Consider the following 25,210-nt stretch of genomic DNA (forward strand, 5'->3'; position numbering starts at 1 on the left):
AATAAATAAATAAATAAATTTTTAAAAATCTACAGACTAGAAGGACATATTTGCAAAAGATATACCCAACAAAAAATAGAATACAATTTTTAACTTTCAAAACTCAACAATAAAATGAACAAACAACACAGTTTTTTAAAAAGGGCAAAAGACATGAACAGACATTTCACTGATGAAGACATGAAGATGACACATAAGCACAGGAAAACATGTTCAACGTCATGAAGCATCAGGGAAATGCAAATTGAAAACACAATAAGATATCACTACAAATTTACAAGAATGACTAAAATGAAAAACAGTGGCAACACCAAATGCTGGCAAGGATGCTGAGAAACTAGATCCCTTATACATTGCTGGTGGAATATAAAGTGATAGAGCTACTTTGTAAAACTGTAAAACAGTTTTGTAAAACAGTCTGACAGTTTGTAAACAGTCTGACAGTTTCTTATAAAGCTAAATGTGCAAACAGTTTGGAGGTTCCTCAAAAAACTAAAAATAGAGCTACCATATGATCCAGCAACCCCACTGCTGGGTATATACCCAAAAGAGAGGAAATAAGTATTTCAAAGAGATATCTGCATTCGCATATTTATTGCAGCACTGTTCACAATAGCTAAGATTTGGAAGCAACCTAAGTGTCCATCAACAGATGAACAGATAAAGAATATGTGGTTCATATACACAACGGAGTACTATTCAGCCACAAAAAATGAGATTCAGTCATTTGCAACGACATGGATGGAACTGGGAGTCATTATGTTGAGTGAAATAAGCCAGGCACAGAAAAACAAACATGGCATGTTCTCATTTGTTTGTGGGCTACAAAAATCAAAACAATTGAACTCATGTATATAGAGAGTAGAAGGATGGTTACCAGAGGCTGGGAAGGGTAGAGGGGCCTTGGGGGAGGGGGAGGAGGGGATTAATGTGAACCAAAAAAAAGTTAGAAAGAGTAAGACCTACTGTTAGACTGCACAACAGGGTGACTATAGTCAATAATAACTTAATTGTACATTTAAAAATAACTAAAAGAGTATAATTGGATTGTTTATAACACAAAGGATAAATACTTGAGGGGATGGGTACCATGATATGATTATTTCACATTCCATGCCTGTGTCAAAACTTCTCATATACCACACAAATATGTACACCTAATATGTACCCACAGAGATTTAATTATTTTTAAATTAAGAAAAATTCTAAACATGCAACTACCATACAGCCAAGCCGTGGCATTTTTCCCAGAGAAATAAAAACTTACGTTCACACACACACCAAAAAAACCTGTACACAGATATCCATAGCAGGGTTATTTTTTATAACAGCAAAAAGTTGGAATCAGCCCAAATGTCTTTCAACAGGTGAATAATTGAATAAACTGTAACATATCCATACCATGGAATACTACTCAGCAATGAAAATGAGTAAACTATGAACACACTCAACAACCCGGATGGCTCTTCAGAGAATTATGCAGAGTTTAAAAAAAAAAAAAAGGCAATGCTAAAAGTTTACATACTGTGTGATTCCATTTATATAATATTGTTGAAATGACACAATTTTAGAAATGGGGAACAGATTAGTGTTGTCAGGGGTTAGGTATGAAGCAGGGTAGGGGGAAAGGGTGGGAAGGAAATGGGTGTGGTTATAAAAGGTCAGCATGAGGGATCCTACTAGTATTAGAACTGTTCAGCATCAGTATGCCGGTAGATACACAAGTTTACCCAGGTGATAAAATTGTATAGAACTTAATACACAGACATAAATGAATATAAGAAAAACTAGAGAAATCTGAATAGGATTGGTGGGTTGTATCAACGTCAATGTTCTGTTTGTTATACTATAGCTTTGCAAAATGTCACCATTAGAGGAAACTAGACAAAGTGTACAAGAATTTCCAACTGCATGTGAATCTACAATTATCTCTCAATAAAAAATTCAGTTAAGAAAAAGCAGATGCCCAGCCTAGGCAACACAGCAAGATCCCGTCTCTACCAAAAAAATAAAATAAAATAAAATAAATGAATAAATAAATAAAAATTAGCCAGGTATGGCGGTACATGTCTGTAGTCCTAGCTACTCGGTGGGGCGGGCGCTGGGGGGCTGAAGCAGGGGGATAGTTCGAGCCCAGGAGGTCAAGGCTGCAGTGAGTTCTGATCGCACCGCTGCACTACATCCTGGGCGGCAGAGTGAGACCTTATCTCAAAAAAAAAAAAAAAAAAAAAAAAAAAAGGTCAAATGCAACAGCCGGTACTGTGCCATCTATTCACATTGAACAGAAGCCGTGAGGTCAGGCCTCCATCTTTGGAGAGCTCACAAACATGATTTGCCATATTCACTTTGTTCCTGTTTGTGAACAAGTGATCACTTGCACAAATAATTTGCATAAGCCTTGCTGTCTCTGTATTTTAAAGTGGAGATAATCCATGCTAATTCACAGGGGTCTGTGGGCTTAATTGCCATTTGCTCTTTCACTCTACACAAAATTGTATTATTGTAATCATTGGGAGCTGGAGAACAGAGGTATAGAGTAGCTGAATATTTATGAGGCATTTTGTTGCAGATGTACCTGCCAACAGAATGTTAAGTAGAACATTTTCTAAGGTACCAAATTCTGGTTGTGATTTGGGTATATCACCTCATATTAAATCTATGTGTCGTTCTAGCCCACATATCACATCTGGTTTTTCTTTCAATCAGGACCTCTATAAATATGATTCAGCATGTTGATTAGATTTGTGAGAGATAATGGTGACCAGAAACTGCCACAGACAGATCTGCCTGTGGGGTAGAAAAAATATGAAATGAGTATCTTTAAGGTGAAAAGGAAACTTTTTTTTTTTTTCAAAGTGGTGTCTGCATTCAGTTTCCAGGCAAAAGCATGAAAAACGAATGCTGCAATAGAAAGACAGGCTAGAGCCTCTATCTCTGAGTCTATAGGAGAATGTCATCCTGTGAAGGGGAATACAAATAAGAAGGCTTTGAGTGAACTACCAACAGCTCATGCTTACCTTTCGTGATGAGAAACGACGGTAGCACAGAGAATTGATGTACAAGGACAAGACCAAATTGCCTTTTAGCTAGTAGAGCCCATCCCCATGGAACCTTTCCTATCAGAGCTGATAATTGGATAGAGGAATTAATAGTGAGCCAAACAAAGGCCTTTATAAAGAACATAGACCATATAATCCATCTCTGCATATTTTAAGAATAGTCAATTCATAAAGTAATTCAAAGAAGCTGGAGCATTAGAACAATGAACAAACCTCAGCATATCAATGACCCCACAGATACAGGGATGCTATGCTTTGATACACTGTAGATTTCCCAGGATGAACTCAATTCAAGTTATTTCATTCTTTTCAATAGAAGGGATTTCTTAAATGTAGAACTAAGAGGAATTTAATCTGCATGTCTTTGGAAGACTCTCTTCACACATTCACAGGTCAAAAAAATTCCTTTGTTTGATCATGTGTCTGAGTTGAGATTAGGAAATTATGCTTGCCATACGTTGAAAGGAACTTTAGCTTGTGATAATTTATTTATGGTTGCTTCAAGATATTTCTGTCACTACCCATTACTTTTAAAAGCCCTGTAGACTTTTGTCATAGCTAGAAACAAGAAACAACTTAAAAGTCCTTCAAACAGAGCTTGTTGAATAAATTATAGCATACCCCTTTTCTTTCATACTATTCAGCAGCCTCCCCCAAAAAGAATCAGATAGCTCTGTATTTTCTGATATGAAAATGCCTCCAAAAATATTATTAAGTTTTAAAAAGATGCAGAAAAGGATGCATATAATGATGAACCCAACTGCGAAAAAGAAAAAAAAATATTTACATGTAAATTCAAGTTTTACATTTTTTCTGCAAGGATATATAAGAAATTGTTAACAATCATTGCTTTTGGGGAGAGACACATAGAGTAAAAGACTGAAGTGAAAGGAGACTTTAGATTTATACTTTCATGTATTTTAAAATCTTTTACTGTATATATCTAGTAATTTTACTTTAAGAGATCAATTAATTTTTAATGAATAGTTACATTAATAAAATAACTAGTAAAAATTATAAATCTATTTAAATTGTAACAGCTTATAGGCTTTTACTGAGAAATTCTACCCTTAGGAATGTGTCCTATAAAATTGCAAACCTAAATGTACCAAGAGGTATGTATGAGGAAATTTACCGTAGCATTATTTGTAATTGCAAAAAATTGAAAGCAACTTAAATGGCCATCAATGATGAGTTAAATAAATTATGTTACATGTAAATTATGTTACATGGAATAGATGTGGCCCTAAAAACAGCTCTAAATATACTTATGTGTCTGTCCATGACAGTATTGAGTTAAAATAAACCAAGTTGCAGAACAACATGTATGTATATATTATTTTTGATTTTAAAACTGTATGCACTCATGCACATACACGCACACACTTATTATAAACCCACGGAAAAAAAATTTTTAACAGACACCTCTGTGAAGAGGTTAGTGAAGGGTAGGTTTTACTTGATATTTCATGTGCTTTTGTATTGTTTAAATATATTTTATTCACAAACACATTTATTACATTTGTAATTTTTAAAAATAAGGAAAAGATGCTTAAAAACTACTTGAAAGCTAAATTTCTAATGACTAGAAATTTCACTGTTATTATTTACCACCATGTTGTTTAATATTCCAAGACATTTCCAACTATAGTGAATACTTGTTTATTAAACCCAGGTAGGGTTCATGTTTTTCAGGCAATGTTCCCCAAAAGCCTTGTTCTCATGAATATATAAATATATATATATATAATTTATGTGTAAATAGATTTATTGAGATTTGTAACCTAGCAATGTGCTCATTAAAACTTATTTTTTAAAGGTCATAATCCTTTTATGGGCCATAAATATCAATTTATTAGGCAAAAACTGAAGCTAGACATGTTGCAATCACTCATATTTATTCATATATTGCCCCCTTTGTCCCAGATGTCATACAGCCAAAATCGAAATAGGTGAAATTCTGTGGTATTTTACAGATCCTTCAGTGGTGAGGCAGGCAATGACTGCAGCTGGTAGCCTAATTTCCCCAGGTGAATTATCAGACCAGCCATTACCTCCAAAGGAAGCTTCTAAGACATAGTAATATAGCATAACATTTTGGGGGCCACAGGCTCACTTGAGATAGTCCTGTATGGTGGGAAGTGAAAAGAACATGTGCTTTGCAACCAGACCAGTCTGTTCAAACCCCAGCTATACTACTTATTTGATTGGTGACATTAGGCAATTTACTCAACCTCTCTGGGCCCCTATTTCCTCCTCTATAAAATGCCTGGCACACGGTAAGAACTTAGTAAAAGGCACCAATTACCATAATATGTTAGCATGTGATAGAAACTATAGACTGCACCCTCTGAAAAAAAAATCTGCCCTGTATTTTTAGGGTGTTGTAATTTCAGGGGCTTTGTCAACTCCTTCAAGGCCATTCTGGCCCCCAGATTAGAAATTCCTGGTCCAAGGTTTGGAAAGAACACTCAAAGAGATCTGAATAGTAGAGGAACATTTACTACCTTTTTTGTTTGTTTGAGGTGATAATTTCCTTGTTTCTTATGTTAGATTGTGCATTATGCCCACCACGATTCAATCAGACCCAGAGGATGGTCGTCCATTAAAAAGTGTATGAAAGAGGCCGGGTGCAGTGGCTCACGCCTGTAATCCCAACACTCTGGGAGGGCGAGGCAGGCAGACAACTTGAGGTCAGGAGTTCGAGACCAGCCTGGCCAATACGGTGAAACCCTGTCTCTACTAAAAACACAAAAATTAGCCAGGCATGGTGGCACGTGCCTGTAGTCCCAGCTACTCGGGAGGCTGAGGTAGGAGAATCACTTGAACCCGGGAAGCAGAAGTTGCAGTGAGATGAGATGGCACCATTACACTCCAGCCTGGGTGTTGCAGCAAGACTCCGTCTCAAAAAAATAAATAAATAAATATAAATAAAAATGTTTAAAAAGTGTACAAAAGAGCAAAATAAAAGAGGGTTGTCTAGTACTTTAACACAGCAGTTAGATTTAGCTATCTGCTCACAAAGTGGTAGGAAAACTCATGGCCATTAACTGGCCAGATTTGGTTTTAAAAGACCACTGCTGAGCACATGGATATAAGGCCATACTTCTGGTTCCTTAGATCAAAAATAAAGTTACTTTAAACTGCTTTGGGTGAGCTGTTCAGGCTTAATCTACTAGTCTGTAGCTCAGTTTTGTAATCAGAGCCAGCTAGGAATATTCTTTTTTATTTTTAAGGCCTCAGAAAAGAGAAAAACCAAATACCTTTGGGTAGTAGCACAAAGGAATAGCTTTCCTGTTCCTTTGCATTGGTCTAATCTCAGAGAAACAAATCCCCTGGAATGTGCCTCTGCTGTTAACTCAAACAGCATCCAGACTGTTGGTGAAAACATATGCCCTTAGTCTGAGAGAGCCCTTTTAGGCATGGATCTAGCCCCTATTCCTTTCCTAACAGCTTCCTCCTGGAAAGAAAAAAAAAAAAAACCATAAGAACAGCCAACAATACTCCTTCAAGAATAAGTGAATATTTCGGGAAATGCAAAAAAATCTTGTCTTGATGCTATTATCACTGACTACCCATGCTGCTGCTGATAGTGGAGAGGACTGGATTTGAGAGCAGAGTGGGATTATGTAGAGAAAAGCAATCTCATCCTTCCTTCCCCAAACTCTAGAGGAGACAAATACAGGTGCAATTCCAAGAAGCCAGTTTCCTTACAAGAACTTCATTCCAAACAGTTCTCCAATATCATAATTGCTCTCAGAAGAAAAAGTAAATTGGTTTATAAATACCATTCCCCACTAAAAGGAACAGGGATGCCTTAGTAAAATGATGGCTCCTTGGGCTGAGCAGAAAACGTACAAGAAGAGCCTGGAACATCTTGTTGTGCCAGAGAGTAAGAAAATGCTCAAAGAATGATGGGGAACGTGTCAAAAGGACACAAGAACCAGACTGAAGAACTCTCACTGACCAGCCCTGGACCAATTTGAACGTCAAAATAAATGATAGTAACAGATTGCAACCCATTGAATAAAATAAGAATCTGTGAGTTCATGTTCAAATAAATAAACACATAAATAAGGTTGGGTGTGGTGGCTTACAAATGTTATCCCAGCACTTTGGGAGGCTGAGGCAAGAAAATCACTAGAGCCCACCCAGAAGTTAGAGGTTACAGTGAGCTATGATCATGCCACTTCACTCTAGCCTGGGCAACTGAGTGAGACCCTTTGTCTTAAATAAATAAACACATAACTATGGAAGAAGAAAAAGCTCTTTCTTACAGTAGAATGCAAACTAATAAATGTAAAAAAATGGAATTTTAAAAATCATTATTTTGCAAACATCATAGTGATTAGTGAATCAGGCAAGAATCATGAATAGAGGTAAAACCTATTGGGTGAAATTATGTTACGAAGGGGATATTTAACCTCCAAATATCTCCCCAGAAATTACTCAACAATTACAAAGGAAAAAATAATAACTTTATGGTAGAGAAATCTGACAGAGATCACCGAAATCATGTGATCAAAGTTATTATGAATAATGAGACAAATTGTCACCATGTGTCTACTGATGTGATGCACTGAGAAGAATATAACATCATTTCTGTGGTATTCTTACCAAAAATTCATAGCCTGAATCTAATTATGAGGAACTATTAGACAAACATAAATTGAGAGACAAAGTAACTGGACTGTATGCTAAAAATGTCTAGGTCATGAAAGACAAGGAAAGGCAGAGAATCTATTCCAAAGTAGTCTAAAGAGACATGACAACTAAATGTAATGTGTGATCCTGAGTCAGATCCTGGGGCAAGCAAAAAATAGTTATAAAGGAAATTACTAGGATAATTGGCTAAATATGAATGTGAAATGTGAATTAGATATTAGTATTGTATCAACATCAAATTTTCTGATTTTGATCATTATAAGAGATAATTCCTTATTCTTAGGAAATACACACTGAGATATTTAGGGGTAACAAAGAATTTTGCCTGCAACTTACTCTCAAATGACTTAGAAACAAATAAGTGGTGTGTGTGTGTGTGTGTGTGTGTGTGTGTTCTTCTATCCTATTCTTCCAATCTTTCTATAAGTTTGAAATCATATCAAAATAAAGATAAAAGAAAACAATATGTGCTCCTTATTAAAAAGTGATGACAAAACTAGCAACCTGGGGCCACTGCGAGCAAAGGAGTACTGCATCAACACTACCCTTGCTAAGGAAAAAAGTTGATAAGTTACTCACAGCAGCGCAGTGTCCTGTCAACAGTTGGGATGATCTTGTTGACAAGCCAAACGTCTTCTTCCCAACTAACTACATTTCCATCTAAACACTTCATAAACTCTTCGTTATCCAGGATGTGGTCCCAGAGTTGAAAGTAGTACAAGCTGCCAGGAAAGCTATGCATCATGCTTTTAACCTCGCTGCTCCCATTCTTGAGAAAGTGCCCTAGGAACAGAGTCCCATGAGGTGTCAGGTTGTGTGGTTGATCCGTTACTTCCAGTATCCTTTTTTTATTCAGGAAGAGTTCTAATCTGCCCTTCACACCATCCCATATCAAGCATATTGTATGCCATTGAAATGAAGCCAGGTGGTGACGGATAGAAAAGGTCTTTCCCAATTTGTATAGTATTAGCTGCTGATGGTCTCCTGCAAGTCCAAGGTGTATGTCTTCTCTGCCCAGGAGGGCATCATTTGTAATATAGGAGAAGGCCATCCAATACCTTGAGTTGTCATCCATGAATACCAGATCAATGCATGCTGTGAATCGGCTGAGTTCAGGAATGGTATCTATCAGGCTTACATATGTGTCACCTCTTCCAAAAAAATCCAGCTTTTTTCCTTTTAGTGAAAGTGTATCTGTCCAAATTTGGGGGAGGGGAAAGAGAAAACAAATGAAATTTCTGTTAAAAATTGTTTTATTGTATTTGGCAATATGGTCAAATCTGGATTATACAATATAATTGTGAGTCAATACTGGTCCAAATAAACAAAAATAGTAGATGTAAAAAATCATCTCTATTTGACATTAGCATGTGATTTTTGTTTTGGCAGAAGAATTTCTTCCTAATTATATTTTGCCTGGACTAATATGAAAAGTTAGATTAGTGTTCCCAGAGCACATACCAGCTGGACAGCTTGGAGAGGCAGTTAGAAGTGTATGGCTAGTGAAAGGGTGGGGAAGAGGCCAACGAAAAGGCAGCTTGGAATTCAAATTTGCTACACATAATCCTCACTCATATAATCAAAAGAGAACTATTTCCGCCCACCTAACTGCCTTATTGTATTCATGGTGCAACAGCAATTTGTTTCTCCAATGCCTTTTCCTGAGCCAAATGATCTAATTTATTCTGTCTCTGGGGACTGCTTCTCTCACTGAAAGGCACTGACAAAGGCCTGAAGAACGACCAGCTGGACGATACTGAAACTCTGGGACTTGTTTGTACTCGGGAATGGAAGACATGGCACTGCCCTGAGTGCATCCTGATGGCCTCCTTCTGTCTCCTCACCAAGGGCACTGCAGTGGTTTCAAGATGGCCGTAGACTCCAGTTACCATTGGCTCTGGAGTCAAACAGCCTGGGTTGAAATTCATGCCCTAACACTCATCAGCTGTGGAACTTTGAGCAAGTAACGTATCCTCCTGATACCTCAATGTTTGCTTCAGTAAAATGGAGATTTGGGGCCACAGTGTTGTATGCCCATTCAACTTTAAGGGCTGCCATTCACATTACAGTCTATGCCAGATAATAGCCTCTCCCTAATGACTTTACAAGATTATTTGAAGATTAAGTGAGATGATATATGCAAAACCTTGTCAAACATTGCTGAAGGACGTGTCCATTGGGTACAGTCTTTTGGTAAGTAATTTGGCAGTATCTATGAAACTTTACATTGGATATGCCCTTTGTCTCACAAGAAGCTACAGATGAATGATGATACTATCACCACTACAAACCTTACACCCCCAGTCTACTAGGTAAATATCTGAGGATTATCTAATTATCAACCTAATTCCAGTGCCAGTACAGCCTAAGCCAGAAGATAAAGAGCTTTGTGGCAGAATTGGAATTGTAACCAGTCCCTGAATTAGAGTTGTAACGTTGGGACCACCACTCTAAAACAGTGACAGCCATAACAGAGCACTACAGAGGCTAGCAGGAAGTAAATACTTCCCTGCTTCTGGGAGATGCCGCCAAACAAAAGCTTCCAGACATTCTCTGACCATATAGTATTCTCTCCCTCCATTCCTCTAGTGGACATTCTCCAAAAGCAAACAATAACATGGATATGCCTGCCCCCATACACACTCATATACATTTCACCTGCATCACACACTCGCATGTGCAGGAACTCATACTATCCACCTGCCAGGGAGTTATTTCTGAACTATCCAGTGATGAATGAGCAAATGCTTATTTCTGTCCCTGGCTTATGTGATTATATTACTTTATCATCATTCATGTGACTAATAAATCAAGAGTTGATCCCACAAGACAATAAGCGATATGAAACCCAAGTCTCAATTATTGTTGGTTAACTGCCTTTCTGTTCAGCCCTCCGAAATGACGTCAAATACATTTTATGGTAAGCATAAATCTCCAGGACTTAGTTGCACCTTAAAAGAGAATGCATCATAATCTCACATGGTCTACAAGGGCCTCTCCTCTCTGCAGTATACTAATTTAGTTTTTGATTTTTTGTTTTAAGAGGGGGTCTCAGTCTCTTGCCCAGGTTGGAATGCAGTGGCATGAACATGGTTCACTGCAGCCTTGACCTTCCAGGTTCAAGCAATCCTCCCACCTCAGCCTTCCAATTAGCTGGAACCACAGGTGCATGCCACCACGCCTGGCAAATTTTTAAATTCTTTTTAGAGACGATGTCTCACTATGTTGCCTAGGCTGGTCTGGTCTTGAACTCCTGGGCTCAAGCAATCCTCCCACCTCGGTCTCCCAAAGTGCTGGGATTACAAGTGTGAGACACCATGCCCAGCCTGCAGTATACTAATTTAAAACCAGTTGACAAAAGATGGGAAAAATCAATTTACAAAAGCAGAAATATAAAGGCCAATACTATAAAAAGATGCCACCTTACTATTTTTAAGCACAAATTAAAACAATAAGGAGACACCATTTTTGCCTACTTGGTTGATAGAATTTTAGAAGACAGAATATCCAGCGTTGGCAAGCCTGTGGGAAAATGAGTCACTCTTACACACTGCTAGTGGGATTGCCAATTAAGTATTTTTTTTCTGAGGGGCAATTTGCCATTATCTATGGCAATCTTAATTGTATATAATTGTGTGTATCCTTTGACCCAGCAATTTCATTTCTACCAATTCATTTTAGACAAATATACAGATAGACAAAGATGAGAGCACAATGATATTTATTGCAGCATTGTTTATAATCAAGAACAATTGACAAACCTGTATGTCTATCAATAAGTGACTATTTAGGAAAATTGCTACCTCTATACAGTGGAACAGTGAAACAAACAAGATAGGCCTCTATAGTCATGGAGAGTTTTTCAAGGCTTACTATTGTGTGAAATGGGAGTTACATTAAGTGCAGGTGCAGTATTATCCTATTAAAAAATAAAAGAAAAATACGCAGGTAGTATGCCCAGAGAAAAAAGTCTGGAAGAGCACATATTAAACAGTTAAGAATGCTTATCTTTAGGTGTGAGATTTAGGGAAATTTTTTACTTCCTATGTTACTTATTTCAGCATATTTGCGTGTTTTAAAAAATCATGTATTACACTTATAATCAGAAAAATAAAGATGGATGGGTGGATGGATAGATAGATGAATGGATGGAGAGAGGTATGGATGACTGGATAGGTAGACAGATGGAAGATGATTGATTGATTGATAGATAGATAGATAGATAGATAGATAGATAGATAGATAGATAGAATCACTGTGGCCTTACTTAAGATTCTGCAGATAAAGGTAAATTCTGCTTAGACATAAACAGAAATGTGGTGTAGTGCAGTCTAAAAAGCCAAATTTGAATCCCAGTTCTGCCTCTTACTAGCTGTGTGAACGTAGGTAACAGATGCCTGTGAAAGCTCTCAGCACAGTGTCTGGCACATAGAGAGCACTATATAAAAGTTAAATAAATAGCTCATATCACTTCTCCTTGCCTCATTCTTCCATAGCAAGATGGGAATAATAACTGCCTACCTCATAGGGCCATGGTAAAAGGTGATGCAATCATAACTAACATTTAGATTATGTGTGTGAGAATGTTTATAAACTGTGAAACCCCATGTAAATTTCAGTCGCAATGTTTGCCTAGGTCACTATTAGAAGCCTCTTCCTTCCTCCACAACCTCTTTTGCACCCTCACACATGGAAGCCCACCTGAGCTGAGCCCCACCGCAGCCTCTGGGCCTCTAGCAGGACTCTGAGGAGGCCAGACTGTGACAAGATGGAGAAGGGCTTTGCCCTTCTGTTTGGCTAGGCAAGCAGCGTTCTCTGCCGTGCCTCTCAAGGGCCTGCTTCAAAGGCCACTTGTGTCTTTGCATATGATTTCGCTATCCATTGCAGATGTCTGCTTAGATGCTGCCATCTGTTCCCTGGCAATTTTCAAGTCCAAATTGCATGATTGCTCCCCTGAAGCGTGTTCTCTCTTGATTTGGCTCCTCTGTGTCTCTTTGCCTCTATCCACTGTTTCCTTTTATTTTAAATGACATTTATTGTCTTCCTTACTTTTTTTTTTAGGTGTTTTTTCCATTATAAAAGTAATAGTGTACATATTTTCTTAAAGAAAAACTGAAAAGTATTAGAAAGTAAAAAGATGAAAACAAAGCCAGCCAGAGAGTCCCACCACCCAGAGATAATCACCATTAACATTTTGGTATATTTCCTCAGTTTTTTTCTGTGCACAGACTTTGCTTATTTTTGTGAGGCTGAGATCAGATTGTAAGGAAAATTGGGTCCCCTGCTTTTCTCACTCATAGCATAAGTGTTTTCCATGTTAGGAAAAACTCATCATAAATCTCACTTAAATTACTGTTACTGTCCTAGGAGTGCCAAGCACCATTTTATTTGTACTGGGAAATTTCATATAACATAAAATTTACCATTTTAACCATTTTAAAGTCTACAATTCAGTGGTATTTAGCATATTCATAATGTTGTACAACTATCACCATTATCTAATTCCAGAACATTTTCATCGTCCAAAAAGGAAACCCTGTACCCATTAAGCACTCACTCTCAATTTGCCCCTCCCCTCCAGCCCCTGGCAACCACTAATCTGCTTTTTGTCTCTGGATTTGCCTGTTCTGGACATTTTATATAAAGGGAGTTAGATAATATGTGTCCTTTCATGTCTGGCTTCTTTCATTTAGCATAATGTTCATCCATGTTGTACCATGTATCAGTACTTCATCCTTTTCCACGGCTTAATAAGATTCCATTATATGGATATATCACATTCTGTTTATTGATTCACGTTAATAGACATTTAGATTGTTTCTATCTTTTGGTTACTATGAATAGTGCTGCTATGAACATGCATGCCATTTGTTTTGTTTGAACACATGTTTTCATTTATTTGGGGTATAAATGTAAGAGTAGAATTGCTAAGCTATATAGTAACTCTATGTTTCACTTATTGAGTAACAGTCAAACTGTTTTTCACAGCAGCTGTACCATTATATATTCCTACCAGCAATGTATGAGGGCTCCAATTTCTCCACATCTTAGCCAACACTTGTTGTTTTCCACTTATTATTGTTATTGTCATCCTAGAGGTTACGGAGTAGTATCTCATTGTGGTTTCAATTTGTGTTTCCCTAATGGCTGATGACATTGAGCATTTTTTTAAATATGTTTGCTGCCATTTGCATAGACTCTTTGGAGAAATACATGTTCAAGTCTTTTGCTTATTTTTAGTTGGGTGGCTTGTCTTTTTCTCCTTGAGTTGTAAGCATTCTTCATATATTCTGAATACTAGAACCTTATCAGATATATGACCTGCAAATATTTTCTCCCATTCTGTATTGTCTTTTCACTTTCTTGATAGTATCTTTTGATGTGTAAAAGTTTTTAATTTTAATGAAATTCAAAGTATTGAATTTTTCTTTTATTGCTCATGCTTTTGGTGTAATTTCTTCTTTTTTTTTTTTTTTTTTTTTTTTTTTTGAGATAGAGTCTCACTCTGTCACCCAGGCTGGGGTGCAGTGGCACAATCTTGGCTCACTGCAACCTCCGCCTCCTGGGTTCAAGCGATTCTCCTGCCTCAGCCTCCTGAGTAGCTGGGACTACAGGCGTGTGCCACCACACCCGGGTAATTTTTTGTATTTTTAGTAGAGAGGGGGTTTCACCATGTTAGCCAGGATGGTCTCAATCTCCTGACCTCATGATCCACCCGCCTTGGCCTCCCAAAGTGCTGGGATTACAGGCGTGAGACACCGTGCCCGGCCACTTTTGGTGTCATTTCTAAGAATCCATTGCCAAACCAAAGGTTGTGAAGGTTCTCCCTTATGCTTTCCTCTAAGAATGTTATAGTTTCAGTTCTTACATTTAAGTCTTTCATTCATTTCGAGTTAATTTTCATGTACAGTGTGAGATGGGGAGGTCCAACTTCATTGGCACAGAGTAGGTCCTTTGTAGCTGTTTACTGAATAAATAATTGTATCCTGTATTAGGGCACTGAGTTGGAGGCTAATGGGTGGGCAGATGGAGTGCTGTCCCTTGCACAAAGGTATCAGGGATGAAGCATCTGGCACAGATGAGAAGTTCTGAACTGTATACTGAACTCGTGCTCTGCCCTCTGTTTTAGGGAACTACTAGCAAAAGATCAAGGGAGAATTCTCTCTGCCTGTCAGACCCCAAAAGTAATAAATACATTCATTTTGAAAGTCAGTGAGTAAGGCCAGGTGTGGTGGCTCACGCCTGTAATCCCAGCACTTTGGGAGGCAGAGGCAGGCGTATCACCTGAGTTCAGGAGTTTGAGACCAGCCTGGCCAACATGGCAAAACCCCATCTCTACTAAAAATAAAAAAGTAGCCAGGTGTGGTGGCAGATACCTTTAATCCCAGCTACTTGGGAGGCTGAGGCAGGAGAATCACTTGAACCCAGGAGGCAGTGGTTACAGTGAGCCGAGATCATGCCACTGTACTCCAGCCTGGGCAACAAGAGCAAAACTCTGTCTCAAAAATAAATAAACAAATAAAATAAAAAGTCAGAGAGAAAAGGTTTAAAACTCTAAGAGACAGACAATCTGAATGGTTTTTTCCAGCAAAAATCCCTTTGTGTTCTGCTTATGACAGCATTAAGTAACATCAGACATATCCTATACAGTTTTTTCTACCCTTTCTTAGAAGGCAAAGTTTCTCCTTAAAATGTTCAAGTGTTTCAAAGTTTGGGGGACTGTGATTCCAGGTCCACTGTCCTCCACTACCTTCAGAGAAAAGGACAAATGAGGTTCTTCCATGGTTAGGTACTCTGGGCGTGATCTTGTCACTGTTTCTTCCCCATGAGGTAACCTACTTTCCTCTTTTTTAATTCTAACCCAACGAGCTTGCCAGAGCATCAGTGTCTGTGTCATTAGTTTGCCAGGGCTGCCCTAACAACATACCACATACTGCGTGGTTTAAACAACAGAAATGTATCATCTCACAGTTATGGAGGCTAGAAGTCCAAGGTCAAGGTGTCAGCAGGGTTGGTTCCTTCTGAGAGCTATAAGAGAGAATCTGTTCTATGCCTCTTTCCCAGTTTCTGGTGGTTTTGTAGCAATATGTGGTATTATTTGGCCTGTAAGCACATGACCCCGATATCTGCCTTCATCTTTACGTGGTGATATCCTTGTGTGCATAGCTATGTCCACACTTTTTTTTCTTATAAAGATACCAATAATATTGGATTAGGGGCCCACTCTACTGCAGTATGACTTTATCTTAACTAATTATATTTTCAATAACCCTATTTCCAAAGAAGATCACATTCTGAGGTACTGAGGGTTAGGACTTCAACACATGAATGCTGGGAAGACACAACTTGACTCAACACTGTGTAAGGCTCAGAACCCAGCTAACCACCTGGTAATACCTATGAGAGCAAGGTGAGGAGGCAGAGCAGATTTGAGAAAAAGGGCCCACCAGAAGCATCAGTTGTGTTTATACTTTGAAGAATCTGGCCACTCTGAGAGTGAGCATTCTACCAAGGCTACTCCATGCCTGCCTCATCTGGGAAGTGTCACTACCCACTCATAAAAGGGCAGGTGAGCAGATACTCACCTGAGCAGGGAGTCTTCTGGCTCTTAGAATCATAAGTCCTTGGAATTCAACATTCCGGAGCACTGAAAAACTTTGTAGACCAGGCCCTGGTCTAGCAGCCCCATGGCTGTCTGAGTAGATATAATCAATAGGCGCCGGACACTGGGGAGCTCCATTACCCACATCACCGTGGCCATAGTGTGAACAACCACAGAGAATCAGAGTTACTATCTGCCACCCACTGCCCACACTTTCCACTGGTCTTATAACCAGGCTAATCCTTAGATAAACCAGGCCTACCAGATATAGAAGTGTCCTTTCTTTCTACCACCAATCCTCATTTCTACCACCAATCACCAGCCACAGAGTTGTCCAGCACATCCCTTCCTTTAGTACCTAGGCTGCTGACTCCATATGTGGTCTGCCAAGAGTTCTTGGCATAGGAGACAGAGGAATTATCCTCACATAGGTCATGTGATTGTTCCTTCAAATCTTGGATTCAAGGCCCATGTCTCACCCAAAAAAATAGATGTCCTTACTCATAAAGCCAGAAGCTCCCTGAAAAAATTTATTTACTCAACAGTGATGGTCACTGAGCATTGACGATGTGTCAGTGTTAGAGTGCAGTAATAGAGTAGACATAACACACAAGGTCCCTGACCTCTTCAGCTTACATTCCAGGGACTGATGCAGTCAATAAACAAGTAAAGGAAAAAACACAAATTACATACAGCACTCTGAAGGAAATTGACAGGTTGATGAGTTAGTTAATGGTAAAAGCAGAGATGAGGGGAAAGGAAATGTCTACATTATGTAGGATAGTTAAGAAAGGCCTCTCTGAGAGTCATTTTAGCTTAGTCCCAAGGGATGAAAAAAGAGACAGGATACATAGATGTGGAATAAGAGTGACCCAGACATGGGTAACAGTATGTGCAAAGGCCTTTTGGTGGGACTGTGCTTGGTGTGTTTATGGAATAGTAGGAAGCCAGTGTGTCTGGAGCAGAGGGAGAAAGAGGAAGCATGGTAGTAAGTGAAGTGCAAGAGGCAGTGGGAGATCAGATCATGTAGTGCTTTTTAGGTCTCATTAAAAAGTTTGAATTATGTTCTAATTTTGATAGGAACTTATTGGCAAGTTTTGAGTAAAACAGTGGTATGATCTGACTTGATATATTAAAGGATCACTCTGGCTGCTGTGTGGAGAATAGACTGTAATAGAGCAAGAGTGAAAGCAGGGAGACCATTAGGAGGCTACTGAAGTCAGCCAACAGAAAATGATGGTGGCTCAGCCCATGGCGGAGGCAGTTAAAATGGTTTTAAAAGAGAGAGAAGAAAAGAAAAGAAAGCAGTCAGATTTGGGACGTATTTTTGAGATGGCATGAACAAGACTTAATGGATTAGATGTGGAGGGTGAGAGAAAGGGAAGAACGAAAGACGGCCCCTAAGTTTGCATAAAGCTGTGTGCAGAGGAGCCATTTCCGGAAGAGGAAAGACTGCTGATTATTACCTGGCAGCGGAATTACAGGGCCCTCTACTGAGGTCTCTATGTTGTGATGCTAACAGCTCCCAGAAGCCCTACCTTGATAGACCAACTCAAAAGTACCTAGGTAACAAAAATCCAAGCCAAGAATCCTAGAAGCCCATCCACCTCTGGGCGATGAACAACATGGGGAAAACAGTATTTCAGATCTACTTTTCAGCCTATGCAATTCCCTATCAATATTTTTACTGTTGATGAAGGAAATTTGTAAAACTTGCTAGCCTGAGACAGAGTATGGTGGTCAGTCACCCGCCTACATGACATGCTGAAACTCAAACAGGCTATCATATGAGCCTTTTTCATCTGTCCTATGCTGGACAAATGTGCTATGCCTGTGCCAACTCAAGGAAATATGTGTCTGAAAAAATGAAAAAGAAAGAACGTATGCTTCAGAGTCCAGAAGGCAATAATTTCCCAGGTGAAATGCTTTGAGTATTGTTAGACAAAATATCTGGTTTTACACATGAAAAAATGCTTAATAGTCATAGGGAAATGTACATCAAAACCACAGTGGAGTATCACTTCATTTCCAATAGGATGGCTATGATCAAAAAGACAGACAATAGCAAGTGTTGGCGAGGATGTGGAGAAATCAGAACCTTCATACACTGCTAGTGGGGATGTAAAATGATGCAGCCTCTTTGGAAAATGGTCTGCGAGCTCCTCAAAATGTTAATCATGAAGTTACATATGACTCTGCAATTCCACTCCTAGGTATATTCACAAAAGAAATGAAAGCATATGTCCACACAAAACTTGCACACAAGTGTTCCTACAGCATTATTCATAATAGTCAAAATGTAGAAACAACTCAAACGTCCATCAACTGGTGAACGGAAAAAAATATGAGGCATACCCACACCATTGAATATTGTTCGGCAATAAAAATAAATGAACTGCTGATGCATGCTCCACATGGATGAACCTTGAAAACATTGTGTAAAGTGGAAGAAGCCAGTCACAAAAGGCTGCATATTGTATGATTCCATTTATTTGAAATGTCCAGAATAGGCAAATTCATAGAGGCAGAAAAGAGATTACTGATTGCCAAGGCCTGGAGTGCTGTGGGAGGAACGGAGAGTATGGTATTTCTTTTGGGGGTTATAAAAATGTTCTGGAATTAGATAGTAGTGATGGTTGCACCACTGTAAATATACTGAAAACCATTGAATTGTATAATTTCAATGGGTGAATTGTAAGGTATGTAAATTATATTTCAATAAACGGGTTTATTTTATTTTATTTTATTTTATTTTGTTTTGGGGACAAGGTTTCACTCCCGTTGCTCAGGCTGGAGTGCAATGACGCGATCTTGACTCACTGCAACCTCCACCTCCTGGGTTCAAACGATTCTTGTGCCTCAGTCTCCCAAGTAGCTGGGATTACAGGTGCATGCTGCCACTCCCCGCTCATCTTTGTATTTTTAGTAGAGACAGAGTTTTGCCATATTGCCAAGGCTGTCTCAAACTCCTGAGCTCAAGTGATCCACCTGCCTTGGCTTCCCAAAATGCTGGGATTACAGGCATGAGCCACCACACTCAGCCCAATAAAGCTGTTTAAAACAAATGTCTTTTCTCAAATGCCAGTCTCTACAACCTTCTAGAACAGTGCTGTCTAATAAAACTTTCTGTGATACGGAAATGTTCTGTATCTGCACTGCCTGATATGGTAGCAACCAGCCACCTGTAGCTATTGAGCACTTAAAATCTGGCTTGTGTTCCTAAGAACTGAATTTTTAATTTAACTTAATTTTATTTAATTAAAACCTAGCCACATGTTGCAAGTAATTACCATATTGGACAGCTCAACTCTTGAATTCATATAGAAATTTAGAGTTTCTACTCAAAGTTTATCCTCCACTTCTCCCTTCTCTTGGAATCAGTTTCTCAAGAAAAGGTAGACCAGGCAGGGTGGCACACACCTGTAATCCCAGTACTTTGGGAGGCTGAGGTGGGAGGATCACTTGACCTCAGGAGTTCAAGACCAGTCCGGGCAACATAGCGAGATCCTGTGTCTATTTAAAATTTAAAAAATAAAATTTTTTTAAAACAAGAAAAGATAGGGCTTTTTCTGAACCCTGGCTACACAAACACCTTTCAGAAGAACTTCTTTACCTCTACACTCCTACTGTGTCCTGACTGCCCCAACCTAGTTTGCCTCTATAGCATAAAGACTGATTTTCTGACATGGCTCTGGGGCTATCCTGTGTCAAAAGGATTCCTGGTCAGGTTGTCTCTGCATATGTGACAACTTCTCAGGAAAGTTCATTCCGGCCCAGATTGACTAATTGACTATCCAATATAGGAGAAAAAGTTACTGACTCTAGAGGCTAGGTGCCTCAAAAACCCAGCCTCCCACCTCAAGAACGTCACAAAACCCCAGTCTCCCAACTCAAGAATGCTCCAGAACACATGTTACACTCTTTCAGCCAGCAAAGCCTGTCCTACTCCACTTGAGATGTGAGTGTGTGTGTGTATGCCTATGTGTGTGTGTGTGTGTGTGTGTGTGTGTATACATGGTATGAGCAAGACCTTAGGACAACTACTATAGCCCTATGTCTTCAACCCAAACCTACCCATACCCATTACATAGCCAATAGCCAGCACCATTAAGAGGAAAATCATGTTATGGACTGAATATTTGTTTCCCCCTCCCCTTAAATCCTATGCTGAAGCCCCAACGTCTAATGTGTTGGTATTTGGAGGTGTGGCCTTTGGAAAGTAATTAGGTTTACATGAGGGCATGAAGGTGGAGCCCCTATGATGGGATTAGTGCCATTATAGAAGAGGAAGAAAGCAGAGTTATCTCTCTGTCTCAGCCTTGTGAGGACACAGAGAGAAGGCAGCTGTCTACAAACCAGGAAGAGGGCCCTCACCAAGAATTGAATCATCTGGCACCTTGATCTTGAACCCTCAGCCTCCAGAGCCATGAGAAATAAATGCCCATGGTTTAAACCATCCAATCTATGATATTTTGTTTTGGCAACCTGAGCAGACTAAGACAGAGCACTAGGAAACTGAGTCCCTTGTACAGCCTAAGTCCTAGGCCCTCTTCTCTCATTTATGCCTTATTTTTTATCTCCTGCTCCATTCTGCAACTATTCAGCTCTTGACCTCAGTCTTCATTTCTTCTTTCTGGCTCTACTCTAACCCCATAGACTTTAATACAGATTTGGTTTCTCCTTCTCAACCCTTGATATTCTTCTACGGAGACAGTTTTGCTCCACACTCTGGCTCCTCCCAGTTAGAGCATCTCTGAGTCACCCTTTGCTTAATCTGGCCTTAATCTCTCCCCAGTAATGACCCTCACAGTTGGGAGGCTGGTGACTCATCTGGAGCCTGAAGGGAACTGAACCTTAGTTATGCTGTTGTTTCCAAGGACAGAGTCTTTTTATTTTCCAAGAAGAAAGTAATGAATTTCTTGGCAATCAAATTAACAATTATAATTGAATGTTTGATAACCTACAAAAAAAACTTGTTTGACTCATGAATTTGAGACTTAAACAGTCTGGAAAACCTCGTGACTGCTTTAAATTGACCTCTTCAGGTTGAGGACCTGCACATCTATCATAATTTTCACTGACCATTGCAAAAATTAGCCGGGCATGGTGGCAGACGCCTGTAATCTCAGCTACTCAGGAGGCTGAGGCAGGAGAATTGCTTGAATCTGGGAGGCAGAAGTTGCAGTGAACCAAGATCGTGTCACTGCATTCCAGCCTGGGCAACAAAGCGAGGCTTTGTCTCAAAATAACAACAACAATAATAATAATAATAATTTTCATTGACCAGTGACATTCCTCGCAAACCCATGCAAACTTTTCAGTACTACACACTCTTCACTTTTTATTCCATGACTACACTAGATTCCTATATTCCACTATTGTAGATTGCTCTATACCATGCCCCGTAGCCCTTCACAAAAACCCAATGGAGTTTGTGTCATATACCCCACCACCATACAGGTGTTGAAAGTTTTCATCATTTAAAATTGCATGAATTCATTAAATCAGCACATATGAACCAAGTGCCTAAACTGTGTCAAGGCCTGTGTTGGATGCTTTGGATAAAGAAATTGGGAAAATACAGTTTCTTGCCCTTGAGGAAACAGGCAGAGGAAAAATAAATCAACCTCTTAGCAGGTAGGTCAGGCCAGGTGACAAAGTTGCCACTGTACCCCGTAGGCCCCATTTCAATCTCTGTTATAAGAAACATGGTTCCCCATTAGGCTCTACATGCAGCAAGAAGCCAGTGTTTGCTCTTGATGGCGATGATGATTTGGTATTTTTGCAGATTAGCTCTTACACCTGAGGACCATTCAAATTAAACCCCAGGTCAATTTCATCAGGTATTGTCACTCACTGGCATTTATGACATTTTAGCTAAGTACTTATGTGCTAAATGAGCAATGTTATCAACTGAATTTACTTAATATGGACAAGGTTGCAGTTTACCAAGACCTTCTCCCGAAGTCTCTAAATTATCAGCTACTTGAGTGAATTGTCTTAATTATCTACTGCAAAATAGAGATAAATTATCTTCATTCCTATCATAGAGTCTAGGGAAGGTCTGGGTGCTTCCAGAATATATGCCCATTGCTTTATGAATCTGTTACCAGCTGTTTGCACGCCTCAGTTTCCCCATCTGTATTCTGTGATTCTTGCCATGTACATATAATGGAGATAGAAAGATGGTATCACAATGCTTCAGACAGCTTTAAATAAAGCATTATGGAGGAGAGGAAACAGCCCAAAAGAAAACCCAAATCTTCTGTTACCTGTGCATTAGCTGCCAAATGGCATTTCAGAGTTGCTTTAAGACATGTCAAAGGCAGTAGTCCAAGTTACTGCCTGCTTGAGGCCAGTTCTCTACCAGTAGTACCGAATACTGAATGAATGAATTCACTTACTGACACTTCAGCTTCTTCTGTAGCCATACTGACCGAAAGGTGACCATTAAGAGGCAGCCCAGCAAATCTCCACTGGTAGTATTTTTCAAATGGTTTATTTCTATAACCTACTATACATGAGACATTGAAAGAGATAATAACAATATGTTTTCTTACCTGAGAGAAAGATAAAACTCGACATGAGAATCAATCCATAAAGCTTCTGATATATGATGTGCTCTTTCATTGTCTAAGTCTGTGTTTAAAAAGTAAAAAATATGCCCAGCTCAGATTCAGAAAAGACAATTTCTAAGTGTATGTGACCACACTTCTCCTTTGCATCCCACCTAAGGTTTTTTCCTATTGCTTAAAGTCACGTCAGCCAACCACATGATAGGCATTTACCTGAGATACCCAGCCTGGCTGAAACCTCACGATGGATTTATCTATATACTAGCTCAATAAATTTTATTGAATCCCTTCTGTGTGCCAGACACTGTGTTGCTCCCTGGGAATACAGTGCTGAGAAGACAAGACACAGATATCTGCCATCATAGGACAGTTAGCCCTGTGGGGAGGACAGACATTAAATGCATAATTACAAAATGTGAGGCCAGGAGTGGTGACGCACACCTGTAATCCCAGCACTTTGGGAGGCTGAAGCGGGTGAATCACCTGAAGTCAGGAGTTTGCGACCAGCCTGGGCAAGATGGTGAAACCCCATCTCTACTAAAAATACAAAAAAACAAATAATAATTAGCCGGGCATCGTGGCAGGCACCTGTAATCCCAGCTACTCGGGAGGCTGAAGCAGGAAAATTGCTTGGACCCGGGAGGCGGAGGTTGCAGTGAGCCAAGATTGTGCCACTGCACTCCAGCCTGGGCAACAAATGCAAAACTCTGTCTCAAAAACAAACAAACAAACAAACAAAAAACCAAAGTGTGATACTTTCAACCCTAATGCACAAACTTCAATTCAACTACTTGTAGTTGTAATCATCCTAAATTTCTTGAAGGACTGTTATGCAAGAAGACCTTGTTGACAAAAGTAACTCATCAAATCATTTGTATTTTTAAAGCAGATCCGTTTAGAGAAATCTAATCACCATTTCATTATATTCACCCAGCTTCTCTCATTAATTAATTGTAACTATAGTGTCTTATGTGGAAAATGCACTGAAAACCCCCTTTTCTCCAAACAAAACGGTGTTAAAACTGCAAATCCTACTGAAATATGTTACAGAAAATTGGTGGTAGGGTGCTGATGGGCATTTCTGATTTTAAATAAAATATATTTCTGAATGATTTACTACTGATTTGAACACTTCCTTTTCTATAGGATAATGCAACTTATTGTATTTCTTTCTACCTCCAAGTGGGATTTGGAGTGAATAGACCCACTTTACATTTAATGTAACAGAAGCCAATTAGGAAGTCAAATGAATCTTGGGCTTGCTATGAACACCAGCCATTAATCAGGCTTTTCATATTTACCAAGGATTCTACCGCCATTCTCATTAGAATAATAAGGGAATTTGTATGAGTTGGATGGGTTTTCTAAACTATGAGCTTAGAAGTAAGGGGTGTCTAAATCTTTTATGACTTGCAAAATGAAATGCAGCTTAAATTTATAGTGCTATAAGAGGACTAGGCTGAGATTCAGTAACTGGCTGTGAGGCCATACATATTTCTCTTCCTTAATTTCCGTGGGCCTCAGTTTCCTTATCTGTAAAAATGGAGATAATAATCTGCCTATTTCCCAGAGCTGCTCTCGAAGAGGATCAAATGAGATGATGCTTCGAAGGCAATTTTCAAAGCATAAAGTGCTATAGAAATGGATATGATTGCTATCTATAAAATGGAATTTTCAGCAGCAAATAATCCAATTTATATTTTTCTTACATTTCCTCTAAACTTTTATAACAACTTCAAGGTATGTTTCAGAAACTCACCTGGTGCCCAATAAATCATGGGACATTTACACAACAGAATACTACGCAACCATTAAAAGGAATAAAGGCCAGGCATGGTGGCTCATGCCTGTAATCACAGCACTTTCGAAGGCTGAGGCGGCCGGGTCACTTGAGACCAGGAGTTCAAAACCAGCCTGGGCAACATGGTGAAACCCTGTCTCTACTAAAAATACAAAATTAGTCGGGCATGGTGGCACATGCCTATAATTCTAGCTACTTGAGAGGCTGAGGTACGAGAATCACTTGAACCTGGGAGACAGACGATGCATTGAGCTGTGTTCACGCCGCTGCACTGCAGCCGGGGTGACAGAGCGAGACTGCCTCCAAAAAAAAAGGAATAAGGTAAGTCTATATATAAGGCATGAAAATGTGGGTTGAAGAAAGGGGGTGGGGCTTGAGAACTTTTCCATACTGTTCTGTACTGTTTGGTTATTTTACAAAGATTATAAATTAGTTACATAATTTTAAAAATCAAAGGACAGGAGAAAGGAAGAAAGCAAGAGAGAGGAAGATAAGGAAGATAGGAAGG

The 25,210-nt window shown here is 39.2% G+C and overlaps 1 protein-coding gene across 2 annotated transcripts in view; it reads right to left on the reverse strand.

Annotated features, from left to right (window-relative positions):
* Nucleotides 1–25,210, reverse strand: part of ADGRG4 (adhesion G protein-coupled receptor G4) — a 113,630-nt gene that overhangs the window by 86,071 nt on the left and 2,349 nt on the right. Inside the window, exons 3-4 of one of the 2 annotated variants that reach the window (XM_010389108.2) lie at nucleotides 22,887–22,965; nucleotides 8,304–8,918 (exon numbers count right to left, since the gene is read on the reverse strand). In XM_010389108.2, coding sequence (XP_010387410.2) covers nucleotides 8,304–8,918; nucleotides 22,887–22,956 — 685 coding nt within the window. In that variant the 5' untranslated portion in view covers nucleotides 22,957–22,965. The remainder of the gene's footprint in view (nucleotides 1–8,303; nucleotides 8,919–22,886; nucleotides 22,966–25,210) is intronic. The other variant, XM_010389110.2, reaches the window with a different exon arrangement.

This window comes from Rhinopithecus roxellana, chromosome 7 (assembly GCF_007565055.1).
Source record: "Rhinopithecus roxellana isolate Shanxi Qingling chromosome 7, ASM756505v1, whole genome shotgun sequence".
NCBI lineage: Eukaryota > Metazoa > Chordata > Mammalia > Primates > Cercopithecidae > Rhinopithecus > Rhinopithecus roxellana.